The following is a 21880-nucleotide window of genomic DNA, read 5'->3' on the forward strand; positions in this document are numbered from 1 at the left end:
ACTTGTCATTATCCTAATCAATACATATTAAACCGTTTCCTCCTGTTGTGGTTTAGGAGTTTATTGTATGCTACTACGTGTGTCTGCATCATCCACTGCAGGTGGAGATTTCAATGAGCCACAGGCTTTTTATGTGTGTTCTACAGCCCTTCTCTTCCTGTCCCTGCTCTATCTGGCTTTCCAGTTCAGCGCTATTATTTACGAAGCGATGCTTTTCCACGCCTGTTTGATTTTTCACAGGTCTGTTGCATTCGCTTGCTTACTTTCCCCTAAGCGGATAAAGTTTCTCTTGTTTCCGCTGGATGCTGAATAAAGTGTGGGGCACCTGGATGTATGTATGTATGTGTGTGTGTCTGAGTGTACGTGTGTATGCTTTCCTGGTGAGGTGATGTTGGCTCATGTACAAAGCAGGATGTTCAGCAGCTTAGAAAAAAAAAAAGTGTCAGGTTGTAAACACCTAGAGTCAACTGTGAAGACACACATGCACACTCTGTGAGTCATTCACTTTCAATCGCTGGCTCACCTACACACAGAAACATATATTTGATAGTATGGTAGGTATTAATTTCCATGGCTACAGCCATGAGATCCCACAACACAGAACACAGTAGCGGACTGACACTGACACACACGTGCATGCGGCCGTTCTGCCATTTGACAAGCAGGCTCTAAAATCTTGTTCTCTTGCAGGGCTCCATGGCATAAAGCCTGTCCTCACATTCAGCTGGTCCCTGGGGAGAGCTGCCGAGGAACTCACTACTCTGACGCCCCGCTGCCATTTTCCACAGCCTGAGGGGAATCAGGAAGCAGCCAGCAGGAGCCATGCCTGCCCTGGCCACCGGAGCCGGCCACGAGCCAGGTACAGACCCTTCGTCCAATCCCAAACACAAGAATCTCTGCACAGAAATGCACTCATCAGTGCACAAACAGACAAACGTGAACACAAGCACCAAGTGGGATGCCAGCCTTAAACTCAATATATCTTTTTTCAGGCTTTATTGTCATGTGCACATTAGCTACAGTGTAGATATGGCAATGAAAAACTTAAGTCACAGGCCCCTCCAACCGTGCAACATGAATATATATAGGACATAAAACAGATACAATAGTGCAAGAGAATGTTTGAGCTGTGCAAGTAATACAAATAAAATAGAAATAGTGCCAGAAGAGTCAATATACTAAGGATGTAACGATATATCGAATATCGCGGTAAATAAATGTCTCAATACCGTCGTGAGACTGACAAAATATACCGCGATTAAAAAAAAAAAGATTTAAATAATTTTTTTTTCTTTTTTTTTTTTTAATAACTTTTTTTTTTCTTCACTTTATTTAACCAGATGGTCCCGTTGAGATAATCAATCTCTTTTTCAAGGGAGACCTCTCCAACATGGCAGCAAGTAGGTTACAACATGAACATAAAACAACAGAACACAAAAGGACATGGTATTTACAGGGCTACGCGTACACCTAGAGACATCGACAAGTACCAACAGTATATGTACTATATCTCGCCCTGTCAATAAGCCTCACCTTCTTGGCAAAAACTGCATTGTTTTTGAAGTGGTGGAGAGACAATGCACAGTTTGACCCACTGCTGTCACCCATGGCCAAAGCATATCTCTCTGTCCCAGCAACATCAGTACCAAGCAAGAGAGTTTTTTCCACAGTAGGGGATATTGTAAACGCCCAAACATCCCAGCTTCTACCTGGAAATGTGGACATGCTCATATTCCTAAAAGATAACCTTGATGATGCAGAGAGAGTTGAGTTACTTGAAAAACTAAAGTGAAACTTGATTTATTCTATTGCAGGGTCTGATTATTATATTGTTGACACTTTAAAATACTACTATCCTACTAAAATGCTGTACAAATCAGATTTATTATTCACNCTAATTCAAATAACTTTGTTGCTTTAAGACAATTTCATTAGAAGTTGTCTTAACTCAATAAACATCGATCAAACTGTTGCGTTGATTTTCTTTGTTGAGCCGAGGCATTTGTTTTTAGAGTGTGCTGTGCGGTGTGAGGCTGGAAAAAGGAGTCTTTTTTATTCTGGTCCTTGGTCTTGGAATGACCTTCAATCAAGCCTCAAACTGAGGGCACTTGTCCCTATAGCCTGTTTTAAATTGAAGTTGTCTTCGGTCCTTACCACCAGCTGCTCTTGCAGTAATAAGTAGTGTACCTTTCTTACTGTCCCTAATGTGCTCAATGTAGGGACTGCTTTTTTGTCTTTTGTTTTTTTAGTTATGTTCTCTGTATTGTATATGTTTGTGTTATGTGTTATGTGTAACGTTGCTGCTATCCTACTAAAATGCTGTACAAATCAGATTTATTATTTAATAAATAAAAAAAAAAAAAAATTCACATTTTTTTCCCTTTATTTTTCAATATCGCGATAAATATCGTACCGTGGATTTTTTATCGCGATATTATCGTACCGTGAGTTTTTGGCATCGTTACATCCCTACAATATACTAGTAAATGGAATATAATATATGGATAAATAATTTGCAAGATGCAAACAGATGAATGTCTATGGATGTTCATGGATGTTCTTCACAGAGTTCAGGTGTTTAATAATGTTATGGCCTGTGGATACGGAAGCCAGGTTTTGTGCCACCACTTAAGTTTAATTTTATATTAGAAATGATTTACTTTGAAACTGTCTTAGTCGGCCTTTTCTCTGGACTTGAATGAACGCTCTAAAAACTGTGGTTGGAAAACAAACCAGAGTCCATTTTCACTTATTTTGTTCCCTTCCAAATGAAAAACGCACCATGGCAAATAATCACATCATGCATATTTACAGTTTTAACAGCAACAAATAATATCCAAATATACACTCCATCTCTCTGTATGTTTTTCTGTTTGTAAGTGTGTGTGTGATGGCGTCATGTCAAAATAAGGAGAACACGTCAAGCTTGTCAACGCCGAGACAGCTGCCAGAAATCACCACCTCTCTCCCCTCAGGAGCACTATCCTCTTCTCAGTCTGGATTAATGGCCGGCTACATCATCACGCACGCACGCTAGCACGCACGCACGCACGCACGCAGAAGACCCGACGAGAGCATGATAACAAAAGGACAAAAGGAGGACAGACATTATGTCCCGCTCTGATGGATAAAGAGTGTGTGGGTCTCTGCGTCCAGACTTTTAACAGAGTTACCGTAGCCCCCGTCATCCTGGAAATGTGCGCAGACAAAGTAGAAAGCCAGACCGCCAATTACGATTAGAGTCATTTTGTGGCAATTACCGGCAAGGGCTCAGGTTTCCAAATAAAACACGTAAAGACTCCTCTGCTCCGTCTCCTCTGATTCCCCCGTGATGGTCCTGTGAAGTTTTGTGCGCAGGTGAAACATGATGAAGATTATTGATGAACGTTAGATCACTGATCTCCAGGCCTGGTGATGTCACACATACTCACAGCTGGCATTGGCACTGCCTGGCACTCTACCAGCATTTACACAGAACTCTGTATATCTTTTGGAACCATAACAATGCCGCTTTTTTAAAGAGATAAAGTGTTACTAGCATGTTGGAAAATGGGACATATTAAGAAATGCAAGACATAAACCTTCCACTACATCTGTTCTTGACAGATGGAGACTTTTAACACTGTAAATAGAAAAGTACAATTTAAAAAACATGTGAAGGAATTATTCCTGTATTACTGTATCATTGTCTCAATCTATACTGAATACTTCATAAAAGTGGTATTTTCCTGGTTTTACAAGCTTGGGGAAACACTTTTCAGAAGTTTTATTTTTTAATTGTGCCCTCTTCTGCTAGTACAACATATTTAAAATAACATATTTGATCCGAAACATTGTCCTATCTATTCTTTATTATACTTTAAGAATAATGTTGAAGCAGTAAATAAAAACAAATAGTAGTAAATGTGACAGTTTCAGAAATAAAAAGTAGGATCAGATACTTTATTAAGCCCGCCCTAAATACATGTAATTTAAAGAGGAATTTAGTAGTAGTGGGAAAACGACCCATTTCCGTAAACTAAGTCAACAAACCATGATTATTAGCCATGTTGAGCAGCTAACTATAAAATGTACTGTATCTTTATTAATATTCCACACAATAATAAATACATAAACACACAATGAGGGCAGTTAATCATGTTATCTGCATTAGGAAAAAAGGGGTTTACCTGACCTGAACCAGGTTCCAGAATGATCTCAGATTCTACAGGAAAATATCTCAAAAACCTTGTGATGTCTAAAAGCAATCCTGACTTCATCCCGAATTCCTCCAGGATCATAAATAATAACACGTATCTATTCTCTCTGCGGTTTCCAAGACCAAGAATGTTTAAAAGTTCATGTCACCAGGTATCTGTTGGAAAAACATTCCACTCCAACAAAATCGTAAATCGAAAAAAACGATCTTTTTATTAATTTTAGGTCGAATTGTATTCCCCAGCTAGCAAACAACAGCATCTTATTTATATTTAACATTATTGAGTGAATAACTTAAGCTCAGAAGGACAACAGCAACCTCTTCCCCACACAACATAGTATCCTTCCTTAAAATATGTTATCATCCTTAGTAAATAGAAATCCCAGACATGTTGCATAAGAAACACTCTTTATATCACTAAACATTGATTTTACCAAAAGTCACTGTGTTAGAAAACAGTCCTGTTCTTAAAAAACAAATCTAATATTTACATTTGTTATTATGACTGTTAGTAATCATGTCTAAATTCTGTAATTTAACGGAACCGTTTTGCACTTGCTGACGTGTAGTCTCAGTTCAGAGGGCGTCCTCATCAGCTGCAGCGGGACCCTCTGCAGCGTTCTGGGGATTTGGCGTGTAGGTAGCAACACCTCTGCAGACGAGCATAAATCCACAGAGGCTAACAACACCGCCTCCACATTGCGGAGGCTGCCAATAATTACAGAGACATTTCGGGGTCTTGCCAGGACCTTACCTTCTTTTCATTAGCAGCCCTGCCATCTGCAGACCCCTCAANNCCCCCCCCCCCCACACACACACACACACGCACGCACGCACACGCACACGCAAGGACAGAAGATGAAGTACTGTGCTGGGGCTTTTAACATAATGGGGGAAAATATTATCATTAATTTAACTATTCTTTAGAAGCAGCTCTCCTTTTTCATCCCCAGATTTGGATGTGTGTGTGTGTGTGTGTGTGTGTGTGTGTGTGTGTGTGTGTGTGTGTGTGTGTGTGTGTGTGTGTGTGTGTGTGTGTGTGTGTGTGTGTGTGTGTGTGTGTGTGTGTGGCTCTTATTAAAATGCTCATTATCGGAGTGTTTGGAGAGCAAATACGTGGGTAGACAAATGGAGGGCGCATGTAAGACAACACCATCTCTTTCTCTCTCCCTCTCTTTACTTTCTCTCCGTCTAAGCCCAGATAAACAACTTGCCTCCATGTGAATTAGATTTTCATAAAATGTCACCAAAAAGTGATAAAAATCTACTTAAAAAAAGCTATAAAATATTGGAAAAATTGCTCAATACTACCATGGGGAGTGTTTAAGAAAATGTTCTGGTGATTGGGTTACTCTGAACTCATTTGACTGTGTGACTTTTTTTTCATAATTCTTTGGAAGCAGGTTAATCACAGGGCTTTATTTAATGATGCTCGCCTTGCTCAAGATGTTTGAATTTTTGTACCTCTCCATTCTTCCAGAAAACCCTGCCCCACGCTTTGGACGCTGTTATGTGACATTTTGTTGGCTGCCGCTCTTAGGATCTAATACTCATATTAATTCCCACTGTAACAAGGCAGCCAAGAAAAGACACAAAATGAGCTTTTAATTATGCAAACACTTCAGAGGGGCTGATGATTGGAAGCTTGCGCCACATAGACGTGGAGGCTAAACTGTGCTCATATTAACCTGAGCACAGTGTAACCCCATTCCAAAAAGCTATGCAGCTGCTCTCCTCCAGACAGCTGCTGTTTAGTCGTTTCTCCTGCTGTTTGGCCGTGATGGACTTTTGTTGTGCGTTCAGTCAGGGACAGATAACCGTTACGCCTCCGCACGGCTTGGCTCGAATCCTCTCAGTTTATCTCAGCTCCCACTCTGGGATCTACAGACAGACAAATCCAGCCCACTCCTCTGTCTGCTACACAACATTCATCTCCCTACTGAGCTCCATTAGCTGCGAGGATACCTTTCTAGAGTTCTTTCTCTTTTTGTTTTACACCATGTGGGTGTCACATGTGCTTCATTTGTATTGTGGCTTTATGAAAAACCTCTATCGACCCCTATAGCATCACAGGATGTCAAATTTAAATATCATCTTCATGATAAAAAAACTTCCAGAATACCTGAATTCTTCCCAAACCCTGATTTATGTTTTGTGAGCTTATCTCACTGTACAGCACTTTGGTCTCAAAGTTTTTAAAGTGCTATATAAATAAAGTTGGATTGGATTGGATTTACGGCCAAAACATTTCTGTTTACCTCTGATTTGACCCAGGCCACTTAAAGATATAATAATGCTTATGTAAAGCACTTTGAATTGCCATTGTGATAAACGTACCTGAAACACTTTTTACAGAGACACGATAATAGTAATCTAGAATATAGGAAAGGTGAATTTCAACATTGTCTTTCCAACGACAATTGAATTGACCGTCCTCTGCTGTTCCACATGTGTTTAAACATTTCTCTTTATACTTGGATTCACGTCGGTATTAACTCGCCCCTTTTTTTAATGAGGGTTGCGCAGTAATGGCAGTTCGCTGTCCGCAGATGAGGAGCTTTCTCGATTGCTCCTAACGTCACTTCTCTTCCATCAGACGTTACAACATCTGGTTTATGCCATTCAGAGGTCAGCGAGCCTCCTGCAGTGAGAGTGGGTGTTTGCTCCTTGTAGCCCCATTTCCTCCCTGCTTCTGCAGTTATGCGATTGCAGTTTTGTGGTAGATGGCTCGTTTGTGGGGGAGAGTTAGAACGGGGGGACATTGGAGATTTAGAGGCTAAGACATCAGAAAGAAAAGCTAGACTTAAATCTCTTTTGGAAAGCAGGGGACCAAACCTCGCAATCTCCAGTTTCACTTGTTTGAGATGCTTGCTTGCTCACTTTTTCAAGAAGTGAAATGGGAACTTATTAGAACTAACACATAACACTTTCAATTCTGAATTTTATATCGTAGATCCGGGTCCTTCATCATCCCAAAACACTTCCCCGTAACAGTACCAATGGGTGGCATATCCTTTCATGTAAATCTTGCTGTCATGTTGGTGATGGCCTGTTGTGCAAGTTTCTGGCAAGGTCCTGAGAATGAGTGTTGAGTAAAGTAAGCAAGTCTGTATCTTTGTTTAAAATGTGTCCTTCTAACATTGTACAACACAAAGTAGTTCCACAAACTTCTTATCAGATGCTTCAGTGCTGTGATTATCCCATCTTTAATTTTTCATCTTTTATAAGCTTAGTTTACTGATGGGTTAGGGTTAGGGTTTTGGACGTGCATAGGTTAAGATTAAAGACCAGTTTAAAGTTTGACTTGTGAACCTGCTAGGGGAGCACATCAACTGTTGTGTGTACTGTTGTGCGTACTGTTGTGCTTGTACTGTAGCATTAACAATACTAATTACATTTATTTTTCCCTGATCCAAACACAAGTTTACATTTCAAATGAAAAGTGACAACCCCAGTGTTAACACAAACATAGTAGTATTTCCAGTAGTGCTTGCAGAAAGATCGACGTTTAGATATTGCAGATTAAGTGGTATAAGCCGATACAAAACAAACATTCGGAGTCTAGAAATTAAATGTGTTTGAGTTCATTTACAAACAGTGCATAGTTCGATACTCAGAGAAAACTAACAAGATTTTTCTTTCAGCTATAAAACATCTATGTCGGTAGATAGTCGATTGAAAAAACAGATCCTTATGGTCAGAGATGTTTATGAAACTTGTTTAGAAAAATAAATCATTCAATAGTTATTATCAGAACTATCAAGAATTTGTAACAGGCTTAAAAATCTAATAGAAAAAATGTGTAGTTATTTTCAAAGAAAGCCTTAATTTATTTGTATGAACTCTCAAGAACTTATTATTATTTAAGTTAATAATTGAATTGGATATATTAAACTTTGGCTCCCGGCATTGTTTCTTCTACCTGATTTAGTGAACTAGACGAACATTGGCTAATTGGTTGTGGTTTCAAATCAGTTGGTTTTGACTGACTGGCCTGCCCAATACCGCAGCTGAGTGAACTGTTGGCTGACGAGCCCCCCATGTGCCATAACAGTCACTGCATGGTGCCCCTTAAACCATAAACCCGTAACCAACTCTAATCCTCGCGCACACACTCTGGAGCAGGCACTTCTAAAGACCCGATGCCCTTTTATTAACCTTATTAAAGTTAACTGTGTTATTCCAAGCCGTACCTGCGTGTTCTATCAAGGTTTATGGCCCCTGCACAGCATTTAAAGATAAGGGGGATTCAACCATGCACAGCTGCGGAGGAGGTGGGCGACACTCGCATGAAAGACTACACATGGAAATCTTGCGAAGGGACAACGCTTTTACCAGATACACTAATAACTTGCTGGCTGCATGTGTGCATGTTTGTGCAGGAGCGATAGATGAGCGATTCCAGCCATCCTCTTCTCTGCAATCTTGAACACCCGCTGTTGGAAAAGCTGATGGCTCTATAATGATACTGAGTAATGAGATGCAGACATTTCTATGGAGAAGCTCTTTGTAACTTCTCTGCATTATGGCATCCACATATGCCTATGTAGAGCAAATGCTTACATAGAAACACAAATCCAGAAAGGTATGAGTGATATGATAAGAATATGGCCTCTGTCAAGGTTAACAGATTTTCTTTCCATCGTGATATTGAAATCAAGAGCATCATCTGGCCCCAAATGGTGGGAGACATAGGGGAGGTCTGGAGGACTTTGCCTATGTTGGGTGGATGACGTTCCTCTGGGAGCTTCCAGCCATTTGTCGTGGTCCTTGGCCCGCAGCCGGCTCTGTGCCGCAGTGATACAGCACCGAAACACAAGGATTTGTTGCCACTGGAAGAGATCCCTGTTTCCAGTTACATCAGAACTAAAATTTCCACATAATTTTAGCAAAAAAATAAAAAAACTCAGTCAAAGGAAACAGATGTAAAAGAAAGAAATCAAGTGAGTGCGACTGAGAGTGAGGAATGATGACTTTTATTTGTTTGAATTCGAAGAATTCTTTCTCTATTTGTTGAGGTAGGATGACATCCTCCGCTGTTCCCATCCAAAGCACACAGGCTACTAAATCGGTCATTGGCTGGCAGGACATGCTCACTTTCATTAGAAAGAACCTGTAAACAGCTTTACAGACCATGTTCTCTGTTTGACAATCAAGCATCGGGCTTTTGAGTTATAGCTCATGAGAGTGAGAAAAGGAAAGATTTAGAGTGTAAATTGTAGAGTGCCATTATTAATATGTGATCAAAATGAAGCCTTTCTGCTGGTCTTGGCAAATCTGCCTCTGATATCCCTGGAAGACTTGCTTGAAGTAAGTAGCTGGCCACGGCTTTGGACAGAACATGCAGGCCTCTGCCAGAGAGTCTGCTGCTGCTCTATTGCCACAATAAGCGGAGGTGGCAGGTCATTTGGAGGCGGCTAACTTGTTGTGGCTTCTGTGTTTTGTCCACCATGTAAGAGCACATTTAAGCTTAGCTGACATGAGCTCGGCCAAACAACGGCCTTTCATCTCTATTTTGGAAAAAAAAGAAGTTCTGGATGGCCACTGCCAAACCCGGACTTTCCCGCAGACTTTAGTACCTTCCATCCTGGTATTCCAACAAACACTACACTGGAACTCTGCTCTATTCTCCACCCTCGACATCTCATATATCTGTCTTCATCCTCGATAGTATCTCTGTCATCATCGTTCTCTTTGCCCAGGTATTCCTAATTGTTTGTCTTTCCTCCGTGTTGAATTTGTTTGCCTCTATATCTTTCTTTACGTTATATATCACTTGCGAGCTTTCGGGGAAGTGGGGTCGAAGGCAAGTTTAACTACTCAGACCTGGACAAGAGACGGAGTTTTCTAAAAGTGACTTTACTCCAGCCGGGTTGCAGGTGCTTCCACTCAAACCTCACTTGTTCGCAGTGTGATTGGTAAAACCGTTGTAGCTCAAAACACTGCTGGCGGATCCCGTAGACTATATGCATTCAATTATGTTGATTAGGCTTGTACTTTTGTCCTGAGCTCTGTTTTCAATGTGCTGACAGCCCTTTGAAGTCTAAAGGTGTGACGAAGAATGGAGCAGTGTATGGGCGAGGCACTTACAACGTGATATTCAATGGCATGTTGAAAGTAAGATGAAATCAAATAAATGCCTTTCGAAAAACTTGGCCTTCCATGGCTTTGAAATACATCTTTGATAAGGTCTTGTAACTTGGATTCCTTTTCCTCCCCCCCCCCTCCTGAACGAGGCATGATCTCAGCAAGGGCCACGGGTTCTTTATAGGCCCTGAAATGACACACATCCAGAGTTCAGTCTGCGGTGGTGAAACAGTCGATATATGATCGGAGGGACGGTTGATTGCACCTGGACCGGCCCACTGTACTTGCTGAAGTCATTTTTCCATGCCTCGGAGCCCCAACTAACATCTTGCAAAAGCCACACAATCTTTTTTTTTTTTACCCCCTTCAAAACGAATAAGACCGTGATTCTGAAATATCATTGAAGATGGTCACTGTCCCCTGATCTTTTTTTAATGTGTTTTGGTCTTTAGAGCTGGCAATGAGACGCTTGTGGGCTTTAGCACAGATTCCCGCTGTTACGTTCATAAAATAGCTCACCACGCTCTTCCTCTGTCCACTGCAGTAATGTCCTATAAGAACACTGCTGAACTCATTGTAAGTGATGTTAAAAGATCACAGCGTCTGCTCAGCTAATTCATCTTTTAATACTAAATAATTTTACGTCTGGTTTTTACTTAATCCACATAACCAATGTCCCCTCTGATATTCCATTCTCCTACATTGTACTTTAGTTGAAAGGCGTCAGGCGCTGGTGGTCCTCAGGACAGAACAGAAGCTCTTTGGGGGCCTTGGGCTGATGACATATCAGCTCAGTGTTGGCTGTGAACAAGGGCCCCTAAACACTTCTCCTTTTGTTTGGCATTCCACTCGGGTTAAATCCATCTTCCCACCCACTGTCCGTCTAGAGTTTCTCCCATTGGACCAAAATGTGTTTACATTAGTGCAAGAGTCATCATCGCCATAGTTATTTCTTGCTGTTGCAGAGAGGGATCAGCCCCAGTTCTTCTATGCTGTTTCTTTGCCTTTTGTGTCTTTATGTCTTCTTCAGTGTGTCCCAGATATTTTGTTCCTTTTTCTTTAATTAGTTGCCCTCTCTGCTCTCTGTCTGCCTTCTCTAAGCTTTAGGCAGCCTTTCCTCCTCTCTAGGACGGAGAATAAGGAGGTAAATCAAGACTTGAGTGGATTAGGCTTCAAAGTCTGCAGCTGCTTCTCTTACCGCCACCCCTGTCTGCAAATGGCCCCTTGCACGTTCACAATGCCATGTTTGAAATATTGTCCTTCTAAGAAAGCCCCCACAAGTTGTCACAATTCTCTTCCTCCCACAGTCTGGTGATCCTCACAACTATTGTGCCTCTATATATGTTCCTGAAAGATATATGAGGGAGGTCAATAACTCATTCGGCACACGGGAGAAAGTGCAGGGGAAAGAAATTGAATCGAAACCCAACGTTCATTTCCTGTATTCTAAAAAGTTCATTTTCACCAGGCAGACAGACAGTTTGTCTTTCTGTCTTTATTCCAGTTACAAGCTGAGAGTGGGGTCCCTGAGTATTCGTGCTGTGCAGTCCAACATGTAATGTTATGGACACACATATACGTTTGTCTCCCAGAACATGTTGCATATCGTAGCATTTGAGTAAACATTGGCAAAGTTACAGGGCCATAATTAACACTCTGTGATGCTAGATGAATCCCTGTAATTTCCTCGTCTTGCACTGCTCTAAAAACCCTCCAAGGTTGTTGACCTATGAGACTAGCAATTTGACTCATATCATGTTTAATGCATTTCATTGTCTGGGATCTTTTTGTTGTAGTTTTACATAAAAGGAATCTGAGCAAAACACTGTTATTTTCTGTAACCGCTGTGGGCGTGAGAGGGGAAGTGCTGTTTGGCAGTTACAGTAGAGTGGTCACTTCCTCTGTACCGGAAGCTTCGAAGGCTCTGGCCTCTCCAATTTCTCTGCAGACTGTTTCGGCCACCCTGTGCAACATCATGCCGGTCTTCAGGATCACTGGGTTGGGCTAGCCACAACAGAACAGTGGTCCTCAAGACATTGCCACCTGAAGCACGCAAGGATCCAGAATAGTCCGGCCAAAACAAATCAAATGAATCCAGACCAGCCCTGCAAGAATCGGTCAAACCTTTAGTGGTGAAGGGTTGGCGCAATCATGTTCCCTTTCTTCTTTTTCTTTCCCCCGCTCTCATTTTGTCTCTCACTGTCTGTGCTGGACTCAGTTTCTGATGTTACAGAACCATACATGTGTCCATACATCTGGCCCTGGATTTAGTTCTCTTTCCACATTTTATAGTGTCCACATGCATGAGATTTTACCACCACTGTGGTTGCACGTTGGCTCATTTCCTTTCTCTCTCTCTTTCTGCCTACATGTCTCTTGCTCGCTTATCCGCCCATACATTCTTACATTTAATTTCAGCTTTGCAGAGTCCTTGTTTAGCTCTTGGCTTCTCTACAGTTCTTTCTGTTGTTGTTTGAAACTGAGTCACCTTTGGTTCACTGGGTTCGGCCTGACATAGTGACCTCAGGAGGCGAGCACATTGGTAGCTTTCTCTTTTTTCCCCATTATGTAATTATTCCTGATAAACTCATGGAGTTGATGCGTTTCCCATAATGTGCTATTGGCGCACAACACACAGCCTGTTTAGGTTTTTCCAGCGTAAATAGGAAGCTATTGTTGTCAGAAGAAATAAAGAATTGAATAAGTGAGAGTGTAGACAGGAGACTTTGCACCTGGGGAGAATCACGCTTAGGGACTCTCACTCTCGCCTTCCATCCATCGCTCCGTTCATCCACTCCTACTGGTATCTCAGCGCTGCCAATAGTAATGACATTACCATATCTCTTCCCCCCACTCTCACCGCCTTTCCTAAACCCCTCACCTCATCCCATGTCTCTTTAAATCTTTTTTTATATATATTATGTGAGATGTTCTGTTGGGAGTTCCAAGTTGTAAATGATTTGAGGGAGCCAGCTGCCCTCAGGCAGGGCTTGCGTTAGCTACAAAGTTTCTGGTGATGAGGACCCCAGAACCAGGCGTCGGATGATCACATACCAAGGCAGATATCACACACCCAGATTGAGTAAAACCACGGGGGGCTAAGTAATGACAAGTGCACATGTGTTGTGCGTAAACCTTCTCTCTTGTTCAGTGGCTTTTCCTCTCCTTCTTTCTTAACCACAGAGCTGCTGTTGGAGCAGTGAAGTATGAGGCGCCAACACTGCACGGAATCGGTGTTGCGAGCTGGAGAACAGGGCAGGATATGATCTTGATGTATCCTGTGCGTTTACTCAAAGATCACTTCAACCCCAAATCACCTCCAAATGGAAAGCAGAAGGTTGAGAGTGGCAGATGACACTCCATCTATCTGACTGCCCGGCAAGAAGGGGCATTTGACATGAGCTAAAATAGTCAGCCGTGGCTCTCCCGCCAAGGGGTCTGAGCTGCCAGCACACACTTTCTCTAACCCAGTCGGAACGTCCGCCAGTTCAGTCAGCCAGTCATTCATTCAGCCAACGACGTCAACCATTGTTTTCAATCAATCATTTTCAGCTACGAATTACTCCAGTTGCGTCTGTGGTGCCTTTTTCCCTCCCTCCTTCCTCTCCTTCACTCTGTCCTCTGATGAGAGACGTTCTCAGAGAGGTAGCCAAGCCGCTCAAGTTTGTTTTGACGTTTCGATGGCTCCGCCGTGAACGTGTTTAGAGTTCCTTCACATGATCAGTAGTAGTTCAAAGACGTTTAAGCACCGTGTGGTTGTGTTTGAATCTTGGGGGGCCTTTTCTGGTGCATTTATAAAGGGGTCTTTGATGCATATAAGCCAGCCTGACTGCACTCGGTACGGGCCTGACCTTTAACGTATCCCCTGGCTTAGTGGATCACAGCCACCCTGAAGACCAGAACGGAGCAACAAACAAGTATCTGCTACTTCTCTCCATCAGTTTTGCTCCAGGACTCTGTTGTGTTTGGAACACACCCCACTCACTCGCTGGTTTTGTGCTCTCCCTCTCTCTCTGCTGAGTGCTTCAACTCCCTTCTGCTTAATCTTGAAACCATCAGCTCCCCAGTTTGGCTGTGTATAAATTGAATTTGAAATAGCAATTTCTTTTATATGCCAGGTCAGTAAACCCCAATAGAGCTGACAGATTTCAGAAGGTTTTGTTTTGATATAATTCACATTCAACTACGGGGACCAATGCACCCTGTTTCTCTCACTGTCAACAACAAACCTTGCTATGGTGATGACTTGATGACATAGGCCTGCATAAATGCAAATGTCCACTGTCCTTCTGAGCTCATGACATCAACTGGCTGGGAAAGAGACCGGCCACATCTGCTTAATTCACTATCCTCCAAATTCAGTGCAAAACGTTATTTAAGAACATTTTAATTATTTTCCTTTTAAATGTGCACAACAGCCACTTAGATTTCAGCCTGAACGTCTCTTTAGCAAACACAACTTGATTGTTTGCAGGCAATAAGGATGCGTTGCTTGAAAGCCTTGAAAGATATGTGTTTTATTGATATAATAAAAAAATAAAAAATTAGCATTGAACCTTTCAACTAATCAATAGGTGGACTTTTTAGATGCGTAACGAGGAGTTTGTGGAGTTGTTTCTGATTGGAGACGGCAGTGTTCCTGAAACAACAGGAAAGGCTGGGACAATGGTGGGAAGCAGAGGCTCGAGGGGAAATGCTATATTGCCTCTGCGTTTCCATTTTACTTCCAGTGACCAGGAGAACGACGTGTTTTGTCTGTATTTCTGGGCAGACCACCCATAGAAAACACTGAGGTGTATGTGTGTGACAAAAAAAAACCTATTAAGGTGAATTCTTACAATTGCATGTGTTGTCTTGTCTGTCTATGTATCTGTCATTCTGCACACTATGTTCCTTTACCACATTCTGACTCTGTTTCCTCTTCCCCGTCTGCAGGTCTGTACGAGCTGCTTGCTGCTCTGCCCTCTCAGCTGCAGCCCCATGTCAGCCGTCCTGAGGACAACGCCTTCCTCCAGGACATGTTTGGGGAGCGCAGCCTGCACTCGCTGATCAAGGTAAAACAAAAAAACTCCAACCTTTTTTTTGGAGTTATGTGTTTGCTTAGTGATTCAGTTAAGATATGTTTCAGTTTTAATAGCCAGGTTGCTAATGCTAGAACACTGAAGTTGTCAAAAGGGAAATTCATATCCATCATAGTGTAGAACATTATTGCACATCATGTGTCCTTTAACTACAATGTAGTTGAATTCACATCCTTTAATTCAATGTATGAGATTTCTCTTATCATGTGCAATTTATTTAAAATAATTATATCTGGAAATTCTTACTCAACAGACAGAAGTTCCCTTCACTGCAGAATGCAAAAAAAAATGCAAAAATGAGGTGGATTCAGATAAGCAGACAAAATGTGTCTTTTTCAAATCATAGTAATACATCAAAAAATATGAAATGGTAGGGGGGTTGTTAGAGTCTCAGGCTAGACAGACGATATATGTCTTGACACAGGATCTGGAACCCCATGAAATGTAACTCTGTCTCTGTTACCCACCTTTACAGTCACATCCTTCCTCTCGCGGGGTGGGACAGAATCCAAACTCCATCTCCTGCGACCCCCGGCCTTGAGCCGACCTCTCCTATTCACATAAAAACACACGTTTAAAAATACTCAATTTGGCTTTATTCAAACTCTTTCCGTGCGGTCTCATTCATACATTACTTCGTTTATTGTCATTCCAACAGTCTACCCACCCAGATCTTCTAACTCTTTCTCTGCCAGCGTGAATTGGCCTGTGGTCCGATGAAACTGTAAAACTAGATAGCTGCAGCGTTTAGGGAGAAGATGAGCACACTTGATATCTTTATACAGTACGCTGGCAGACAGGCCGAAGTAATGAATGTAACACATTCTGTCTGTCTGCCCCAGTCCCATCTTCACTTGGGGTTTCTCTGCAATCGGCAGCCAATCTCTTTCTCCTTCTCCTTCTACTGTAAAAAGGAACAGGAGGGCTTTTGTACTCTAAACCAGCTTGTTTGTCAGTCACTATTCAAACCACTGCTTCAGATCTGTTTCTCTAGTTCACTGATGTAATGCTTTGCTGTCAATTTACATAGAAAACACTCATTGTTAGAGCTACAGCTAACGGTATCCCCTTGTTAATGGTCTCCATTTTAAAAGAATGCCCAACTCTATTTTCATATGCTGGCTTGATATATTTCCCTCTTTGGTGGTCTCCCTTTCTCTCCAGCCAGAATCATTATGTCACAGAGACGATTGAGAGAGAAAAATTGAAATAATTTTCATCCCCTCCCTTTTTAAGAAATCCTTTCTGTGTAAGCATGTTTGTTCAGGATCCAAGGTTGTTATGCGCAAATGTGAGCGTGTAAAAGTGCCCGAATTATGGAATACCTCAGACTCTGGAGCAAAACCCTGATGTCAGGACTTTAGGAAACCAGAAGGATTTTATTTGATGCCTGGATTGTTATGGATGGCCAAAGAATAAGGCCTCTTGAACATGGATAATGATGGGCAGGGCCTGCGCATGTTCAGGCTCTCATTCTGGCCGGCCCCAAAGAAAACACTGCTTAGTGTGGGGCAGATAGAATCATGCTAATGAAGGTGGCATTATGTTTCTGGGATATTTAGCCAGGCATAAGGGTGGAGTGCCCAATTTACCTAGCCCTCTAACCACTCCTGATTATACCTAGGTAAACTTTCAAGAGGAACATAAAGGGGAGAACGTGTTAGTGCTGTTGAAGCAAAAGTACATGACAGGCTCTTTACCTGATGTGTTGAAAGCTATGCACAAATGGCTTTTTGAAATATTTTTGGAAAAAGGTTATAGGCTGCACATCTGCTCTGCTGTCCATTGAGAATAATTCAGAATCAGAATACCTTTATTCGTCCAACAGAGGGGAAATGTACATTGTTGCAGCCAAAGTGAAGATGGAGACAAAAAACGAAACGCTATTAGATAAAGGAAGAATTGATGAGAATTGGATTCTTAGATACTGAATATGTGGAGGAAACCCAAGACCAGAGGGATTAGATAACCCATGGGCCCTAGGATCCCCTTAGAAGTCTCCGGTGGAGCAGGACAAATTAGCCAGGTAGAAGTAGTTACTGTTGGATCTTGGAAGCAGTTGTCCCTATTCCATCCTTTTCTTTTTTGTTTGTTTGAACGGCCTTAGGAAGCCCAACAAATTGAGCATTTTTAGGGTTAAAAGCTGAAATATCAGGTGTAAGTGTGTGCTAGTGAGTGTGTGGATGAAAGAACAGTTTAATGGTAAAACCAACTCCCTGTATGCTGTCCTGAAATCTGAATACAACTTTGTTCATGCGGTAGAGGGACACTGAACGTTTCTCACATTGGGCGCCATCTCATTACGGTTCCGTAGTTATAAGTTAATGCAGTTAATTCACCCAATTCACTTTTGTTACTGTAGCTGTGAATATTATACAGTTATCTGGCTACCGCAGCCACAAAATGATGAGTCATTATAGCATCAAAGAACCACATTTTCTCACCACAATGAGCCCGTTTTCGAACCTATTTTCGTATTCTTCCTTTTTATTCAATGGAGAGAAACCGAGCTGCTTTTAGCGTCTCTTATCGTTAACGTGGAGGCATAAGTGGAAAGTGCCCCGCTCCAGACAAGCAGAACTATGTGTTTCCTCTGCTTTCTACTTGGTACTGAGATGTGAGCCAGCCTGTCAGCTAGTGAGCCAAACAGAGAGACAGGCTGACTTTGAAACACACACAGAAGAACAGAACAACCATCTCGCCTTACAGCTAAGACCAGCACTCAGACCCAACATTCAGGTGAACATGGCTAACGTCAGTGGCACACCATTAATAAAAACCTTAATTGTCCCCTTCCTCTTAAGCCCCACCACCAAATCTCTACAGGTTCCACCTTATATTCCACAAGGCTGTGAAGGGGATACTTTGGGAATGGCTAAACAGCAGAGAGAAAACACACACATCATGTTAATCTGACAGGCCCGGCAACCCAGGTCTCTCATATGGAAACGCTCAAGCCTCACCTGGGTAATTATGAAGCATCGGTTACTGGTCAGTCTGTCTGGAGGGACAGAGAAGTACCAGAGGAAGAGGTGTCAAAGATGGAAAGAGAGACAAGAAAGAAGAAGACCTACATGAAGACCTTAATCAGACTTAGGTTCTTTTTGTCTCTCCTCACCTGTCCTCATCAGATAGTTGGGAGAGCCTCTCATGTCCCTCCTAATCCTATTATGTCACAAAGACGAAACAAATATTTTCTAATATCATCTTTCAGCGGGTCCCGGCTCCCAAGTTCGCCTCATTTTGCAGACCGGTGCGCCATCAGTGCTGACATGTAATGCGAGTGCTGGCGCGTATAGCTAGCATGGCTAAAACGACGCAGACAGTTCCCCTCTTTTCAATTAAAGGGAGTTACTCAAGTGTGCTTTCTCTAAATTCCACCACACTCACTGTTCCACTGCCAAGTTCCAGCTCAACAAAAAGCCACAGGAAATATAATACAATATTCAATTTCCACCTGCCTCAGGTGGGGCTCTCCTTAAAGACCAAGTTTCTGTCAGCAGGCCTTTAGCCAGGCCTCAAGATCCCTCATTTTGTGGTCAGTCAGTTTTCCCTTAAATTCAGCTTCTGTTAGTTGCTAATAGGCTTGGCACTTGCCACATTGTAACACAGCAACATTGATGTGGGCTTGCCAGTTTGTTCTTCAGTGCTACGGGCCTTTAACGACATGTAAAGGTGCTGCAGCTAACGCTTGTACCCAGATGGAAAGTTTCAGCTATTTATGGTAAATTAGCTCATTTTCAGACAAACTGGACTGTATTCCTTGAGTACCAGACTTGGTATCCCATGAATAACTGGATCGCGCTCCAGGTAGCCTTCCAAGTTGTATGACTCACTCTGTAATGTCCGTCCACTGTTGTCCTTGACAGCAACCATAGACTTGCTCTTTGGGCAGTTATCTTAACCTTTCTACTCAAAACATGACTTGCCCCTTTCCAGGCATTAACCATGAAGATCACAAAAAGAAAATTGTCCTAAACCTCTCACCCCGAGTCCTTTAAGCCTCACACCCTTTACTCAGAAGAAAAAAAAACTGGCTAATTGTCTCTGGTTCAAGTCTAAGCCTGTAAACCTATACCACCTCAGAGATCCACTCGTACTGTCTGTGGTCCTCACCTCCTCTGCACTCTGAGGTCTCTATTTATTATTCTGGGGGAACAGGAACCCTCGTGAGGAGTTGAGTAAATACCTTCAGGCGGCTTTCGAAAAGCGAGCTTCTATCCTTAATAATAAAATTATATTCATGTTCATACATCTATGTGTACATTCTTCTATTCTTATTCGGTATGGTAGTGATTGCAAACTTAAGAACTCTGCAATTTGTTGCTAGAAAAATCTTCTTTCTGACACAAGCCAGGTGGTTATTTACAGTTTGAAAACCTCCCCTCCCTTGCAATGTTTTACTCTGCGCTAAGGCTACCTTCTAAATATTTTTCTAGGAGTTTAAAAGTCGAATACAGCATTAAGTCAAAAGATCATTCTTAATCTCCACAAACAAGGTCCTTTGAGTTGAGCCAGAAGAGCTAGACGAATAGACGAAGGATGAAGCCAAAGGGAAGGTTGTGATAGGGACAGAGGTAAAGAGGGAGCAAGCTTCTTAGTGCAGCAGACAGATTGCAGTATGGCCGTTTGACTGCTGAATAAAACGTTCAAATCATTCAATTGAACCATGTCTGGAGCAATGGGGGGAAAGTGAAAATGAGAGGGGGTCTAAAGATACACTAGCCCCCATTCTATCAGTCAAATGTCCATATTGGTAATCAAGGAGAATCTCTGGAGGGATACCACAACCATTATTCCAGGTCACTTTGGTTGAACCCGATTCCGTATGTCTAAGGAATAAAAAGGACTCAAAGTGAAACCAGAAGGTTTAGTCGATACGAAGCCAATCTTAATAGGACATGGAGAATACGAGCAATACGCAGAATATGGAAAATTAGGTTCATAGTGCCATATAGTGTATTTATCACTCCCATATGGCCTGAGAGCTGCCTGCAAACACAAAAGGCTCACCTGGAGCTTTTAAATATAGTCTTCACAATTTTATATATTGATTTGACTGCCTGAAAAGAACCCAAATCAATCTGATTTAGTAAGTCAGATGCATTTGTCCTGGCTTTACGCCCTTACATATTCAGAATACTTTTCCTGAACGAATAGCTGCTATACTTCACATGAATGAGTCTCTAAATTGATCGATGCCACTTCACTTGGTGATGTTTTTGTAAAAGTTGGAATTTCAGCTGTGTCTCAAGGCGGTCGTCGTATGTAGACAAGTATGACTGTGTCCTGCACTGTACTGGCCTCAAAACATACAGAGCGTCTATGGAGGTGTGTCTGGGGCCTCTCTGCTCCTTTTCCAAGAGCTCCAGGAGGAAATGTATCCTCTATCTAAGTGATGTGGCTGTCATGACTTTTGGCCAGCTGCCTTGGTCTCTCTCTGTCTCGTCCTCTGTGTCCACTGCTAGCTCTTAATTACCTGTCACACTCTCCAGGCTTTTTCCACAACAAATGAGAGGCAAGCTTATTCGCCAAAACTGCTCTGTATGGGGTCTTGGTAAAGGAAAGGTAGATTTTCTGCTCAATAATGTGAGGACATTTGCCCATTGATCAGTCAATGACCAATGGCGCGTTTCCACTGCAGCGGGTAGCTCGCTTTAAGCGTGCCGAGCCGTGCGGGGCCCGTTTTTGGTTGCGCTTCCACTTGGCCTAGTTTTGGCCCGGGGCTACTTTTTCACCTTTTTTCTGGCCCGACTAAATCGTGGTTCTATCGAGGCCAACAAACAGGGCTGAGTCGGGCTGAGTTTGCTAAACTAGAGAGAGAATCGCTGTCAAGGGGGCTACAACTACAACAAAATGAACATATTTGACCTTGATTTAATTGTAATACACGTTTAAAAAATGATGCCGAAGTAACAACATACTGATACCGGTTAGTAAAAACCATGAATCAATGCTTTGACAAGTCTGCAGACAGACGGCAGGCGAAAAACCTTTTAAAATGCGTGATCTTCTTATTATAGACACATGCATTTCCAAACATTTGGTCTACCTACGCTGTAAAATGTATTATCTCTTCGATTTACACACGGCATCTATTGCACGTCTGTCCGTCCTGGGAGAGGGACCCCTCCTCTGTTGCTCTCCCTGAGGTTTCTCCCATTTCCCCTTTAAACTGTGGGTTTTTCTCCGGAGGTTTTTCATTGTACGATGTGAGGGTTTAAGGACAGAGGGTGTTGTTTTCTCATACTGATATTCTGCAAAATCTGTGCTGTTGTATTTGCTGTAAAGTGTCTCTACTGTAGGGTATTTTTATTATACAGCACTTTGGCTCGACCAAAAATAGTTTGAAAATGTGCTATATAAATAAAACTTGATTAGATTTGTTGTCTAAATGGAGATCGGCTAAGCTAACGCAATAGGCTATAGGCTATATGCTCCGACCGTCCACACTCACAACGGCCTATACAGACATAAACCAGCGACTGTATTCGCCATGACACAGACAGTCAGT

The 21880-nt window shown here is 42.2% G+C and overlaps 1 protein-coding gene across 1 annotated transcript in view; it reads left to right on the top strand.

Moving 5' to 3' along the window:
• The window catches only part of LOC104966298 (MAGUK p55 subfamily member 7-like), a 71882-nt gene that overhangs the window by 39080 nt on the left and 10922 nt on the right, over positions 1-21880 (top strand). The window contains exons 2-3 of the mRNA XM_010795485.1: positions 691-859; positions 15221-15339. Coding sequence (XP_010793787.1) covers positions 823-859; positions 15221-15339 — 156 coding nt within the window. The 5' untranslated portion in view covers positions 691-822. The remainder of the gene's footprint in view (positions 1-690; positions 860-15220; positions 15340-21880) is intronic.

Source organism: Notothenia coriiceps, unplaced genomic scaffold (genome assembly GCF_000735185.1).
Source record: "Notothenia coriiceps isolate Sejong01 unplaced genomic scaffold, NC01 NC01_scaffold00037246, whole genome shotgun sequence".
Lineage (NCBI taxonomy): Eukaryota > Metazoa > Chordata > Actinopteri > Perciformes > Nototheniidae > Notothenia > Notothenia coriiceps.